At 43.3% G+C, this 15,867-nt stretch overlaps 2 protein-coding genes across 2 annotated transcripts in view; both read right to left on the minus strand.

Annotated features, from left to right (window-relative positions):
* Positions 1 to 648: 648 nt before the first annotated feature.
* Positions 649 to 10,754, minus strand: LOC106050542 (uncharacterized). Its single transcript, XM_013205518.2, has 3 exons — positions 8,047 to 10,754; positions 4,779 to 5,102; positions 649 to 974 (listed from the first exon to the last, which is right to left on the minus strand). Exons 1-3 carry the CDS (start codon positions 10,280 to 10,282, stop codon positions 688 to 690), a joined length of 2,847 nt encoding a protein of 948 aa, XP_013060972.2. The 5' UTR covers positions 10,283 to 10,754; the 3' UTR covers positions 649 to 687.
* LOC106070499 (uncharacterized) overlaps positions 10,587 to 15,867 on the minus strand; it is a 37,877-nt gene continuing 32,596 nt past the window's right edge. Inside the window, exons 4-5 of the mRNA XM_056006697.1 lie at positions 10,766 to 14,697; positions 10,587 to 10,616 (exon numbers count right to left, since the gene is read on the minus strand). Coding sequence (XP_055862672.1) covers positions 10,587 to 10,616; positions 10,766 to 14,697 — 3,962 coding nt within the window. The remainder of the gene's footprint in view (positions 10,617 to 10,765; positions 14,698 to 15,867) is intronic.

The raw sequence follows: 15,867 nt of genomic DNA on the forward strand, positions 1-15,867 counted from the left end.
CAGTGCGCTGCGCGCAGTTACCAGATTTTTACATTAATATTTAAACTCTGTTTAGTATCCAAAAGGCTCTCACTGTATCCAGCAGTGGGGTCTTGGGGAGCACTGTAACTCAAGACCGGTTGTCAAGGAAGGACTGACCTATGACGTTGCAACCTTACAAACACGGAATGGTAATCAAAATGAATTAATGCATTCGAGCTTGACCGGTTAAGCTCCAACCCCCCCTTTTTTTTAAATCATGATTGGGGGGGGGGGGGGGGGGATTCACTGTCTAAGTGAGCCCGTAGTGTATTATTGCAAAGTAGTCATTGGTAACACGGCTTCACTCCTTATAATATTGTGCAAGATAGTTCCAGAAGGATGTGCAACTTTTTCCCGGAAAGATATATCTGACACTCTTATACCATTGCGCAAGTCTGTCCCTGAAAGATGTGACTAACACAGCCTCAAAGTCTTTGTGGAAGTCTGTCCCGAAAAGATATGCAAGTCTGTCCCGGAAAGATGTGACTAACACAGTCTCAAACTCTTATACCATTGTGGAAGTTTGTCCCGGAAAGATATGCAAGTCTGTCCCGGAAAGATGTGACTAACACAGCCTGAAACTCTATACCATTGTGGAAGTTTGTCCTGGAAAGATATGTAAGCTTGTCCCGGAAAGATATGCAAGTCTGTCCCGGAAAGATGTGACTAACACAGCCTCACACTCTTGTAGCACTGCGCCAGCTTGTCCCGGAAAGATTTGCTGAGCATGACGTAGACGATGATGTTGCAGAAGTGGTTGACCAAAAACAGGTCACGTGGCATGCTCAAAGTCACGTGGCTGGAGTCAGGCAGGGGCACCGGGGAGAGGGTGCTGTGGAGGATGACCGCCCAGGAGACTGACCAGCTGATGACGAAGATGAACGTGATGACCCCGAGTAGCCGGGTGATGTTGTGTTCCCTCTCTGCGGTCCGCCTGGTGATTTTTTCACAATCTGGGGGGACAAACAAAAATTGTGTGAGAAAATAAAAAAAAACAAAACGAAATGGACATTGAGACACGTACACTCGCATAAACATGTGAACATATACACAACACACTCTATACACGACACACTCTATACACGACACACTCTAAACACAACACACTCTATACACGAAACACTCTATACACGAAACACTCTAAACACAACACACTCTATACACGAAACACTCTATACACGAAACACTCTATACACGACACACTCTATACACGACACACTCTAAACACGACACACTCTATACACGACACACTCTATACACGACACACTCTATACACGAAACACTCTATACACGACACACTCTAACACACTCTAACACACAGCATACAAGCAAACACACACCGGATGGCTGTCTGGTCGTGCGGTTTGCACGCTGGACTGTCGTTCGGATTTATCGACGGTCGAGGGTTCAAACCCTGCCCGCTCCCATCCCCCGTCGTCCTGCGGGAGGTTTGGACTGGGAAGTAAACTATCTTCAACTCTGAAGGAACATCCGAAACATGTAAAACATTTTACAAACATACAAAACACTACACAAAGTTTAGAACTTTACTCCTAAAAAAAAAGATTACGATGACCAGTGTCCACTTTTAAAAAGGTCTTAATCAATGTATAAAAAGATGGCGATGACCAGTGTCCACTTAATTAATCTATGTAAAATACAAAGCTGGCAATGACCAGTAACAACCTGGTCAGTCTATGTAAACAAAAAAAATGGTAATGACCAGTGACCACTTTGATCAGACTATTAAAAAAATGGTAATGACCAGTGAACACTTTGGTCAGTCTACGTAACAAAAAGAGAACGACAATGACCAGTGGCCACTTAGTCAGTCGATGTCGTTTCAAATTTACAAAACATCATAACAAACAGGCGCAGGTAACTGTGTGAGGTGAACACATTAGTTCAAAATAAATCGGATACATTTTTTTTGGAGGCGGAAACATGATAGATCGATCAGAGTAGCCCCTTGAAAGAGTATGAATATATCTGAAATCAATCAATGGCCTGGTCGAGATGTTGTCATCGGCTAATGAGCACATGAAATATGGGCATCAGAAATCAGGGGCATGTACTCTTAGCAGACGGAGATCTATTTCTAATATTAGGGCATAAATTCATTTCCTTGGAAGTTATGAGTCAGACTCTTTAGTTCGCAGAAATGACTTCTCTGTAAATAATGGGTGGTCGTGTAGTAAGAGACCTGGACAGTCGTTCTGATGGTGCTGGGTTTGAACACTACCCTTCGCAATTCCCCGTGGTCCAGACGCTTGGGCTAGGAGGTCATAATCTTTAGTTTTGAAGGAACATCCGAAACATGTGAAGGATCCGTCGCAAGCCTGCATCCAACATTGTAAGACAAGCCTGAACCTGTAAACCCCAAAGATGGCTGCCTGGTGGTGCGGTATGCGCTCTGGGCTGTCGTTCGGTGGTTTTAATGGTCCCAGGTTCTAACCCTGCACGCTGCCAACTTCCGTCGTCCTGCGGGAGGTTTGGGATAGGATGAAATATCTTGAGAATCTGAAGGAACATCCGAAACATTAAAAGAAAAGGGTGTACCGCTTCCCAGTAAAGAGGCGCTTTTAACTGAGTGGTAAAGCGCTTGGCTTCTGAACCGAGAGGTCATGGGTTCAAATCCTGGTGAAGACTGGGATTTTCAATTTCAGGATCTTAAGGGCGCCTCTGGGTCAGCCCAGCTCTAATGGGTACCTGACATGAGTTAGGGGAAAGTGAAGGCGGTTGTTAGTTGTGCTGGCCACAGGACACATTCGTCAACCGTGGGCCACAGAAACAGATGACCATTACATCATCTGCCCCATAGATCACAAGATCTGAAAGGGGAACTTTACATTTGAAGTGTGTATGACTAGCTCATACATTCCCTAGGCCACGTTACTGTTCAAACGTTAAGAATTGCAACAGAAATTGTATGGTTTATTAAATAAACTGAAATAACACGAGCTAAGATTTTTATATCAATGTATTTAAATTTTGTTAACCATTTTTTTAACCCAAATCTGTCCATTATCTTTAACTTTTCCCCATCTTTTGTTCTTTTATGGCATTCATGTTTCTTAATAAGGTGTTTGATCCTAATCACTTAGAATGGACATTTAGGAAAATAATGGATTTAAGGGTAGAGAATTATCTAGTTTGATTTCCATATACTTGTACAATTAGTATTCCAGAAATGGGGTGCTGGGGGTCAGGGATATTTGATATTGTGTTGATTGTTCTGGGGTAGAGGATACTTGTATCATTTTTCTGTCTCTAGTGGTTTCAATGGTTAGGTAGTATGTCTTTGATATTAAATAATATTTCTATTACTACTATTATATTTTTAGGTTAATCACTTTTCAATTGTTTATGATTTAATAGTTGTGAATTAGGAGAACGTACAAATAAAAACCTGTATAAAAAAAAAACGAAAGCCCACAAAAGAGGCACATAAAACTCCAAAAAAAGAGGCAAAGAAAAGAGGCCTAAGGCCCAAGGATTACAATGATGATCAAGCTAAAATTGAATAGCGCAAATTCTGAGGTTTCCTTAAAAAAAAAATTTAAAAAAATTACGGAGAGAAAGAGTTTAAAATCTTTTCAGCTTTTTCTGATCAGAAATAAACAGGAAAGGGGAGAAAATGAAATGTCTGATTGATATAGTGATTCAAGGCCTAAAGAATCTGAAGCAGTTTGTTTTAATGAGTGTCAATACCCCACTGCAAGGCGAATACACTATTAACAGACATAGTGTAATTGACCGAAGGGAGGCAACTCAAGGAATTCGGATGTTTATTCAGGGGACATAACAAAACATAATAACAATGGTCTGCCTTGAGTGCCCTTGAGCGTAGCTTCTTCAGCTCTAGACTTGGGCGAAACCTAGGACCTAGACCAATCGTTATAGAAGGCCTAAACACTGACCTGTAATGTCGAAACCTGTGGGCAGTTTAGACCGATAGCTAGGTCTGTGGGACGTGGCAACAAGATATTACTTTAAATATATTCGATATTCCTCCCGGGCCCCCACTTGAAGTGTACCCCAAAATGAGAGTCCATATATTTTTTTACATTAACCCTTTCTCTCCGTAATTATTTTCCTCGTTCCCATAGAGTTATTCATTTTGCTCATTTGTATTTCATTACCCTACTATGATAAAAGTCTAATAACTTTTTTGTTTGTAATCAGATAATGTTATATTTGGTATCGAAAATTAAGGGGAGCGCATTCTCTTTTTACGCAACATAAATTAAAGTTTATAAATCCAAAAATCATTTTAGTTTAATAAATACAAATCAACGTTGGCATCGTCAACTAGGAGAGAAAGAATTAAAAACTAAGCCAATGCCATGTTATCTTGCTATTCATGTTGTTATGTAAATTAGTAATCATGTTGCATGTATTCCACACATAAGACTTGTATATTTAATAAGTACATTATCTCAAGTCATGATGTCGAATGTCGAAATGCAGGGGTTCCTATTGAGGCCAAGCTCCCCCCCCCCCCCGGGGCCTAAAAATCCATTGCTACGCCACTGTAAGCCAATGCCATGTTAGCTGTTATCTTGCTATTCATGTTGTTATGTAAATTAGTAATCATGTTACATGTATTCCACACAATAGACTTATATATTTAATAAGTACATCACTCGTGTCATGATGTCGAATGTCAAAATGCAGGGGTTCTGCAGGCCTAAAACTCCATTGCTACGCCACTATAAGCTGTCCTAATTTAGATGTATGCTTGTTGGTAAACTCACCCGAGCGACTTGTTTCCGTGTAGGCACTACACTCCGTCAGTCTGGATATGGAGGACATACCAGAGCACATACTTCCGGTTCTGACGCTGGCAGACGCAGGGGACAGGAGGTCAAGGGAGCAGCCCCTCGACCTGTCGATGGATGTGTCCGGCGACCTGGACTGGTCATCAGGCGAAACGGAGCTGTGCGTCGTGTCCAAGGAGCTGGCCCTTGGCTTGGGGGTGATCACCTGGTCGGCGCTGGACGACACGACACAGTTGTGCGTGGACTCTGCGGAGACTCGGGCGCCGCCTTTGTCCATGTAGGCGGGGTCCAGTGTCACGGCTGCAGAAGAAAAGAGATCTATTAAATATTTTGATTTTTCAGTGTTAACTCTTTCTCTCCTAACAGACGATACAATACAAAATGACTAGATGTCGTTTTATCTAAAGAAAAAAAAAAGGGGGGGGGGGGGCATCATAATATTCCGAACCCGGGCCCACGAGAAACTTTATGCGCTCAGCCTATATCTAGTAACATAGAATAAAGTACGTTAAAGTTCCCCTTTCAGACCTTGCGATCTATAGGATAGATGATATAAAGATCAGCTGTTTCTGTAGCCCATTGTTAACGAGGGTGTCATGTGGCCAGCACAACGACCAAACGCCTTTACTTTTCCCCAACTACTGTAAAGTACCCATTAGAGCTAGATGGACTTGGAGGCGCCCTAAGGATCCCGAATTGAAAAAAAAAAAACATTCTTCACTAGGAATCGAACCCGAGACCACCGGTTCAGAAGCCAAGCGCTTTGTCACTCAGCCACAGCGCCTTCAGTAAAACACCAATAGTATATACAAATGACTGTATGAGCTTCTGTATGTGTCTATGTTTGGTCAATGGGATAATATAATTTTCTTGACAAACTGCTTGATCAGAAAATATAAAGATATTTCGTTGTGTAGCCAGCGCTGCTATTGGGAAGGGGGGGGGGGGGGGGTAGAACAAAATTTACACTAATTTTTGTATTCTGTATTAATTCATTATTACTTCGTCGAGAACACACACGGGCGTCAGTGTTTAGACATTGTCCATTTACATTTCACTTTCATCACAAAATGTTTCAGTTTATGAAGACATCCAAGAGCTGAGTGGATTTCGTGTCTGACATCAACTTTGCTGGAGATCAACGGTTTCAGATCACATTTTTTACGATGGTTTCGGTTCGTTTATCACGGATAGTGGTGGGTCATTGCGATCTCTAGATCAGTTTTTCATTGGCTCAAAACTTTTTGTGTGTACCATTCCCCCCCCCCCTTTTTCCCACTTTATTTGGTTTAAATCTCAATCTTTTACAATAACACACAAGACAAACATGTTTAAGAGATCCGCGTCCAGACTGTACAATACGGTTATGAGGTCAACATAATCCAAAAGTTGTTTATAGTCAATAATCGTTTCCAATAATTTGTTTTCTTTAATCAGAACATTACATTGCCAAATACATAAAATTTATAACTGAAATAAACAAAATAGTCAACATGTTCTGCCAATAATAGTTTTTAGTTTATTCATTGAGTTATCTTTTTCACGGTCATAATAAAAAAAAAAAAAATTTACTTATAGATAAAATTAATGTTAGAAGTTTGGTTCTAGCGTAAGTGCATACAAGTTAGCCGTTCATACACTTATGTAATGACTAAATAGCATTTTATTGACAAGGTATGTACTAAGATCACTTCAGTCACATTCAAACTAATATGTTGAACACTTTATAGATAATGTAGCTAATGTGTTTATCTTACAGTAATCTGCAGTAAACTGCAGCAATCTACAGTAATCTGCAGTAAATTGCAGCAATCTACAGTAATCTGCAGTAAATTGCAGTTATGTGCAGTAATGTACATCAAGCTACAATTAATAATAAATAAATTATAGCTTTTATATAGCGCTACTTTCATGCTTATAGCATGCTCAGAGCGCTTTGGTCCAATCTCATTTGAGGACCAGTGGGGGGAAGGGTATCTAGGAGTTGGTTTTCCGTGCAGCATTCAGTAAACACAACTCTGCCCGAGTCGCGTGTCGAACCTCGAGCCCCCTTCATAGGTAGCCAGGCCAAGCCAAGTTCAAGCGCACTTAGCCTCTCGACCACGCTTCAGTAAATTGCAGTAACCTATCCTCGTAACTAATCTTCTATGCATGTGTGCTGACAAAGTGCAGGTCACAGGTCACTCACTAATCACATTCTTATTCCTTCGCTCACTCTCTTTCTCTCCAACACACACACACAAGCAAAAGGCTTGGTTCTCTCCTGAATAGGAGGACGAGAAATGAAACCCAAAGGATCCTCCCTATCATACGTCTCACCCTTACACAAACACACACACACAAACACACACACAGGTGGAGCCATTCTTGGACCCTTTATAAGTTCTAGCAATGGAATTGAGATGCTACAAAAGGATTCTAGGTACCTGACAGACAGACGACGGACAGACAGACAGACAGATGGAGTGAATTGATATAAGCTTTGTAAAAGAATTACAGTAGATTCATATCTATATATATAATTCACACACAAACCATCCGCTCGCCTGAAAGCCCCAGACGTATTGCTAGGCCATTATGTATGATTTGAAATTCTAATGCGCTAAGCTTCAAGTTGACCCCCCCTCCCCCTCAAAAAAAAAAAGGATCCTCTTCCCATAATAAATTTTACCTAACTCTTCCGTTAAAAGCTTTTCTTACATAGAAATGTGGAAGGCAAATGTGTTCCGGGTTGTTATCGTCAAAAATCGTTGTAAGTTTACGTGTGCGAGTCAGCTATTGCACACCGTGCCCTAATTAGACCTGAAAAGGCCTAAGCTATTTGAACAGGTGGGGCCATTTTCGGACCCTTTAAAAGTCCTAGCCATGGAATCGAGATGCTACAGAAGGATTCTGGGTACCTGACAGCCAGACGGACGGACAGACAGACGGACGGACAGACAGATGGAGTGAGTTAATATAAGCTTTGTAAAAAAAATTACAGTAAATTCATATTTTATAAAAATGGGGTGTGATTGCCAAGAGGTATAGCGCTTGACGTACAGAACGAAAGGTCAAGAGTTTAAATCCTAAAAGGACATAGAGTTTATCCAACCCTATTGGAAAAAGTCAAAACGATTGGCTTTTGTGTTGGCCTCGTGACATCCTCGTTACCCGTTGGCAGAAGAAAAAAATTGGAACAATAGTTTATAGTAAGAAATATTATAAATACTTTAAAAAAAACGCCAGACATGATTCAACTTACCTCGGCCTCGCATGGGAGGTAACTCGTCGCTCTGATGCTTATCCATGACCAGGCTCTCACAGCGCGTGATGATCACGTTGATGTGATTGGTGGAAAGCCTGTCACGTGGCGTGACCTTGGTGCCCGATTTTTTCAAGGCAGAGCCGTCGCTGTTGATGCCGAAGAATTGCCTAAGGCTTTTAGGCGAGAACACGTGATTCAGCTGCCGGCGTATGGAGGCCAGATACATGAACCTGGACTTTCTGAGCGACGTCGGTCCTGGATTAGGGTCAAGGTCGTTGAGGGAGTACCACGAATGTGACATCCCAGAGCCCCTTGAGCAGCTTCTGTTGGGACTTCTGAACCCACTCATGAAAAGGTTTTGGCTTTGACTGGGGATATTGTAAAAGCTCCTATCGTTACTGGTTCCCTTCGAGTGAATGTTCCCGCTGCTCAGAGGGAACAAAGGGAACTCGTATATCTCCTCATCCTCTCCGGGAACAGCAGCGAGGCAGGGCTCGCTGGTGGAGCAGGCGCCGGTGCTGTCGAAGAAAGCATCAAAGACGGAGCGGACGAAGAACTCGTAGGTTTTGTTATTGGAGCCTACCTCCTTCCTGACGCCCTGCGAGGCGCCGTAAGTCGGGAGGCAAGCCAGGAGGGTGGAATGAATGGCCCCAGTGGCGGTCTGAGGTAGAGTCAAGGGCGAGAAAGACCGCGATTTGTTTTTTAAAGCATGGGACCCCGCGAGCGAGGAATCCGTGTTGTTGGACTTAAGTGTCACAGAAATGTTGGGCTCACATCTGTCACTGGCCAAAGTGCTGGTAATGTGAGTAGCTAATGGAATTAAGGTGCTCAAGGTTCCGTCCATTAGGGAGCGCGTGACGGAACAAGACGGACTTTCTATTTCCTTACATCGATTGAATAAGTCTTGTTGCGCAGGGTCGGTATCTCGCTCCGTCTCGCCGACCCCGTCGAGAACAACGGTCCGATTCAACGAAATAGCCCCGGAAACGTTTTCGATCGGCTGTTTCCGCCAAGTCTCGGGGACTGTTTTCGTACCCTTGTCGCTGGGATAGGGGAGAGTTTCATCCTGAGGTCTAGAGTTTGGTGACATTTCTTCAGAAATGTTTAAGGACACTTCATTCAAGTGTCTGAGATACCCGTATTCAGATTGGTTTAGAATCGAGGTAATCGATTTTCTGTTTTTTGAAATATCTGGAGTATCGGGCGATAGCAAGATAGTTGGCAAGAGCTGAGCGAAGGTTTTAATAACGGAATTAGAGTTAGAGTTATCTTTTCCTTGTTTTGTCTCTGTTAATCTTGGTATCGATTCCTTGTCCTGTTTTAATCCTTTGGCGGTTTTATTAGGGCAGCTGAACTTGTATTGTTGATGTTTTTCGGATCTGCTGGTGGGTGGAGTGTCATTCACGGTGATTTGAGTGGACCTGTTTTCTCCGCAGTGTTCAAGGATGACACAGCCGTGGCCTTCACCTTGGAGTGAGGCGACGTTGACAAACACAGGGATGTTATCCGAAAAGGACATCCGACGTCTGCTGTCGTTGTTATCAACACCAGGCGTGATCTCAGTTCTTTGGTCTGAACATTCATAATGTCTGGCATTGTTGGCTGTATTGGCATTGTCTGGGAGTACTCTGTTGGAATCTTTGCTTGAGCTTAGAGCCGTGTTTTGAGTTAAAGATGAAATAAGTGAGACATCTATTTGCCTTTCTTCGTTGTTACTTACATATGAGGTGCCCTCATTAGGGAGTGAGTTTACCTCAACGCATGTCTCGGTGAGATCAGAATGTGTGTCTCTATCACTTAGCGAGGTTCGTGCGTGGAAGCAGTTGAGACACACTGTACAGACAACGGACGCAATGACAACACAATTATTGTCAGTTTTAGCCTCTAGGCAGCTTGGATTCACAGGTGTGGATACAGGGCTAACAGAGCCTGGAAGACAGGGGGAGCTATTCAGTTGAACGTCAATACCTGGATGATCTAACATGTGGTAGAAACAAAAGTTCTTAAGGCAAGTGTCGTATCGGAGTGTGTCTGACACAGCTGTGTTGGGGCAATGAAGTAAGACCTGACACATGTTCATCACTGACCAGTAAAGGTCAAGATGTCCAAGCATTGTCCAATCAAAATACTGACTTACAAATGGCATCACCATAAAAGGTAAACAGGTCTCTGTAATGGTACACCATTTAAGTAGGGCAGAAATGGAACAGATATCTTCTGAAAGACTACCCATTATAATGAATAAATCTTCTAAATGCAGAATGTCCTTAAAATGGAAAAGATGAAATTCGTTCCAGAAACTAACATCGCCAAAGTTAGCGCGCAAAATGCTTGTGTCGTCTGCTAAAACACTATGATGATTTGAAAACCGACCTCCAATACAAGTGTTCTCAGAAAAATCGGGATTTCCCGAAAACGTTAATTCAAACTGATCCAACTCTAAACGTGGATGAAAGACTTTTAACCCACAAGTGTGGCATCGCTGTTTTGTAGAATCGGACTTGGGATAATATGTGACAGGAGAATGTAGTAATCGATTACAAAGTAAGGGCGTCGTAGGGAACTCCCTGGAAGCCGAACAAGGACTTTCAGATACGTTCTGCAAAAAGCCAATGCATGTAGAGATTAATGGAAGAGGCGCATCACAGGGGGGTGATGTGCTTGAACTTTGGTGATTATGGGGTTTCAATATACTGCCTGGGAAGGTCACGGTCACGTGTTTGCTGCCATGTGTGATGAGCGGGGCCACCACTAGGGAGGTAATATTGCTGATTGAATCCATGCGCCCCTTATGGCGAAGAGTTTGTGCGCAGCGTGCGAGGGATGGGGCGGAGCAGACCCCGCGCAAACAAGAGAGTAAACAAAGGTCACATGACCTTACGTCAGAGATGAATATTGACGAACTGAGCAGGAGATTAGGTTTTTTGCAGATAGGGCAGGACCAATTGTTTGTATTTGAAATGATTGAATCAGCGTTATCTTCTGCTGGCATAGCACACCATGGGCGCTGATTGCTTTCAAGATGCTTATCTGCACATTCAATGAAAGTATCATGCTGAGAGTGCAATTCTCCGCCCCTGTCGTTGTAGAACTGATTCACATCCCCGTCAAGCTCCCTGACACCGATCCCTCCAATGACGTCACGAGGTGGAACACTATCATAACACCCTTGCGTCGTTTCCGGTGATGGTTTCAAGTTTTGAATTACACACTCACACGACGTCAGCGGCGTATCGGGGCCGACAAGCCGATGAGATGAGAAGCCGTTGTGCCCATCGCAAGAAAACACCGGGTCACTCCCATGTGACGGTTTCTCCAAACGTCGATCTGAATCAAACCCACTCGGCGACACACTAATGAATTCCCCCTGAACCATGCCAGACTCGATAAACCGTTGATTTACGGCTGCCCCCTCCGTGACAGCGCCACTGCTCGGGGACGCAATCGTCTGTGCTAATGTGACGCTGGGGCTCAATAATGATACATTGGTACCGGACGCCCTGGACGATACGAGGTCGCACTCCCCTGTGGTGTCACTCTCCAGGAGTTGCCGTGTATCGAGTTTTCCGTTACCGTAAAGCGAGCCTGGCTTCGTGTCATTGTGTGAGAGGCCGCCGATGATTGATTCCTTATCAGCATCGAACATTTTATGATCTCTTGTGTCGTTGCTTTGATTTGTAGGGCGGCTGGGAGTTGGGTTAAATACACAGCCCACGTTAGCATCTGATAAAGTCTGTTTTGTATCTCGGTTCAAAGCAGGGAAACTCGGTAATTGGACATTACCTTCGAAATTTGTAAAATGACCTTCTAATTGATGACATAAGCAGTCTTTACTTTTTAACTTCTGCTGACGGAAAGAAAACTGAGCTATCTCTCTTGCTCGTTGATTTGCTGCGTGTGTGGGTGTGTCGTGTGTGCGCGCTGAGAGGTGGGGTTTGTGCGTGGCTGAATGCGTGCCATTCAATAATTTGTCCATTTCGCGTCCAGGCATGGTCGACCCCTGGCAGGTGTTGGCAGGACTAATTAGGTCAAATGACTCTTTTAGGCAGTGGTTGGCAGAAGTCGAGTCCGAGGATCGATCACTTATACCGCAGAGGCCACAAGTGGGTGCTGGATTACGTAAACATTCGGTGAGGTCACCTCTATACTTAGACTCGCCCCGGCAATTAACTTCCTCGCTTTGAGACCCAGTAAAGGGACTAAACTCTCCCGCGGGGTCGTTCAAAGCTGTTTCCATTCCCCCCAAGCAGTTGTCCCCCTTCGACGTCTCGCAATACGGACAATGTTTGTCGCCGTGTCGCTCATATGTTACAGCTGATGTGAGAGGGCGCCCCTGGGGACTGGAGACAACGGCTTTATCGGCGTGAAATGAATCCTTTTTATGCGTGGCGTCTGGTTTGGTTTTTAAGCGCTGTCTGTCTCCACCCTCTGTAGGCGGGTTCTCATAATTTCCATTCTCGGTCTGAACAGCTTTAAGCACTGAACACGCTGTCCCTTCTATTCCGGTGTCTGCCGAGCCAAACGATTCGTCACGCGCGTGTTCTCTCGAGCTCCGTTTGGTGCACACCGCTTGAGGAGCGGAAATTTCCGGTGATTTCAAATCGCTCACAAGCTCTTCTTCCACTGCGTATTCTGCGAAAATTGTTGCGTCATCAAAAGATGCCTGATGGGATAGCCTCCTTCTTCCCTTTCTGATGACTGAGTTGGTCACGTGGGCGTCGCCACGCGCAGTTGATAGAACGCGACAAGTCTGATTTACATTGACGGGGCGCTGAAAAAGGTCGTGACCCTGTGCGATTGACGCTGAAGGCGAAATCTGATGATGATTGTCCAGCAAGCTTTCCGTCACATCGTCTGCCGCATCGATCTCGTCTCGTATCACGCGAATCTCGTCTCTACGAGATTTGAAGGCTTTGAGATTACCGCGAGATTTTCTTCTCGCGAGATCTTCGCCAAGTTTGAGTTTGTCATAGGATTCAGAGAGCAACGCTGTCGTACAGGAAGTGACGTCCTCTATTCCATCGTTAGCATCGTCCTTGACATAATTTTGATTCGACGAAACTCCACAGGCTTGGTCCAAATTTGATAAGGCCAGGTCATAGGATCGATCCTGTGAAAGTCGATACTCCGTAATTTTATTTACCGACTCTCGTTTGGGTTGACAGCGATTACTTAGAATCATGCAACACCGGCAAAACTTAAAAGTGCTCTCGGGAGAAATATCGTTGGCTTTGAAGTCTAAGGGATCGATACTCTCCTCCGATGTCATATGCAAGGTATCTAGTTTCTTGACATGCTCTAGTCGCGCCGATTCCGAATCCGATTCTTCAGGAATTTTGTTGAAAAGTTTTAAGAGGTCGAAGTCGGATCTCGTTTTCGGCGCGATGCGCTCTTCTGACACGCAATTTGAGCACGCCAACTGGTGCGTGTTATGCAAATGAGTAAGAGATTTGAAAGGCTTTATCCGAGAGCTTCCGGCCTGGCAGAAGCCACACCTGAACTGGCTGCGATGACACGTGGATAAGTTTTCGCTTTTTCTCCGCAGTTCGTGCGCTCGAGGTGCGGCTTTGCATTTCCTAGTCTCGTCTGCGTGGTGGCTTTTCTGTAATCTTCCAGCTCGCTTTTCAAGCGACAAGACAGAACGTTCGTTGGATTTGGTCTTGGATTTGGCATTTTGGTTTCTCAATCTTGACAACTCTGTGCCATGTTTGTGCGATTCTTCTGTTACTCTTTTGCTGATATTCTGGGGCAAAGAAACACACTGTCTGTCGCCTGAGAGTTTTTGGCAAACGCAGGTTTTCAATGCAGATTTGTTAGCAGCCGCGTGGCTGCTGGTGTCGGGAGCGTTGTAAGATCCGTCTTCTGAGTGGATAATTATCGGAATAGTTGCCAGTTGATCGTACTGCTGAACTTTCGTTGTTGATAGTTTAGACCCCGGCTCTTTCAAATCAGATATATTATGGTGGGATTTGCATGCCATAGGGTCCGAGTGTTTTTGAGCACAATCCTCAATCACATTTGCTACAGAATCGTTTTGATAGGCTGTCAATATGCTCGTACTTTTGGATACATTGTCTTTCAGTTTTTTCTGCTGAGTATTGGATTCGAGTTCCGAAGACGATTCTGCCTCGGTTCTTTGTTTAATAAGGTGATAGCCCATAGCTCTGCCTTTGATTGATTCATGACTGCTGCCTTCTTTTTTATCTTTGGGGTTGATCTCCATCGACTTACTCTTTCGTTGTAGCACTTTGTCCAGCTTCTTCTTGCTTTCCGCGAGACTCTCTTTCGATTCGGGCTCCATCTTCTCCAGGGGGAGCCCCATGCCGGAACTGACGTTCTCGCTCGGGAGGCTGAGCCTCGCTTTGATCCAGGGCGAGATGGCGGACAGGCGACGACTGCTGCCGAGGCTGAATAAGGAGAACTTTCTCTTGCTGCGCTGAGCCTTGATGGCGGCCGCCTCGTCGTCCACGTTGGAGATGGCCTGGAGGAATGCTGGGATTTGCATCAGGTGCTTCCGCTTCATGGCGTTCTCTTTGTGTCGCTGCACGCGCCTTTTGACCACGATGGACACGTGCAGGTAGCAGAAGATGACCAGGAAAAACATGCAAAGGAAAAACCCGAAGATAAGACACCTGTGAACCTTGACCCCTGCAAAAAAATAAAAAATAAAAAGAAAGTAAATATGTAAAATACTCTAACCAAAATTTTGACAATTGCAAAAAGAGTACGTGTAGTGTAAGACAAAGCATGTTTGTTCATAATAACGGTAAATAACATTATCCATAGACAATGGACCTTGCATATGGATAACTGCCAATTTGTGTGGATTTCTCGTAATGTGTACGAAATTAAATTTCTTAGGAAGGTGAAATTTTGGGCAATCTTAATGAAAAACGTTAGCTTTGCACTATCGGAAGACAATTACATTGTCAGTGTTTGTCCTGTGTGCTTTGGTATTGCAATACATTTTTGTAAATACAGAAAAAAAAAAAAAAACACTTAAAAAATAATTAAAAAAAAAAAAAAATTTGTACAGAGTGTAATTGCATCAATTAATTAGTTAATAGATCTAGACCAACAGCAATAAATCTGTGCCATTAGAGTTTTTTTTACCAATTGTTTTTGTTTGGCGCTATTTCATGCTTTTAGCGTTCTCAATGCGCCATGATCCTATCTCTTGTCTAGACCAATGGGGAGGTGGGGGGGGGGGGCGTGAAGGGGGGGGGTGAAAGAAAGTAACATCTGGGTGAACTTTTACCGCGATCGGTTTTTATAAACATTAAAAAAAAAGGGGGGGGGTGAACCTGAAATCGAACTCATGACTCACATCTTCTTAATCCGGCATTCCAACCACTCTTCTAGTGAGCCGCTCGTAGAATATTTGTATAGTTATGTATTGTTTGTTTCAAACTTACTTTAAAGCGGCGACCTATAAAGAGGAAGGATGTCGTAGAAATAACGTGTACAAACTTTTTACCAGACAGACAGACAGACAGACAGACAAAAAAAAATGATCCTAAACCTAAAACGAACGAGCGGAACAGACCAAAAAAAAAAAAAATCTGCCAGAAAAAAAAATGGCAAACTGAAAAAAAAAAAAAAAAAAAATCTGCCAAAAAAAAAAAAAAAACTGCCAAAAAAAAAATCTGCAAAAAAAAAAAAAAAAAAAAAAAAAAATCTGCAAAAAAAAAATATCTGCCAAAAAAAAAAAATTGCAAAAAAAAAAAAAAATCTGCAAAAAAAAAAATTGCAAAAAAAAAAAAAAAAAAAAATCTGAAAAAAAAAAAATTGCAAAAAAAAAAAAAAAATCTGGAAAAA

Source organism: Biomphalaria glabrata, chromosome 12 (genome assembly GCF_947242115.1).
Source record: "Biomphalaria glabrata chromosome 12, xgBioGlab47.1, whole genome shotgun sequence".
Lineage (NCBI taxonomy): Eukaryota > Metazoa > Mollusca > Gastropoda > Planorbidae > Biomphalaria > Biomphalaria glabrata.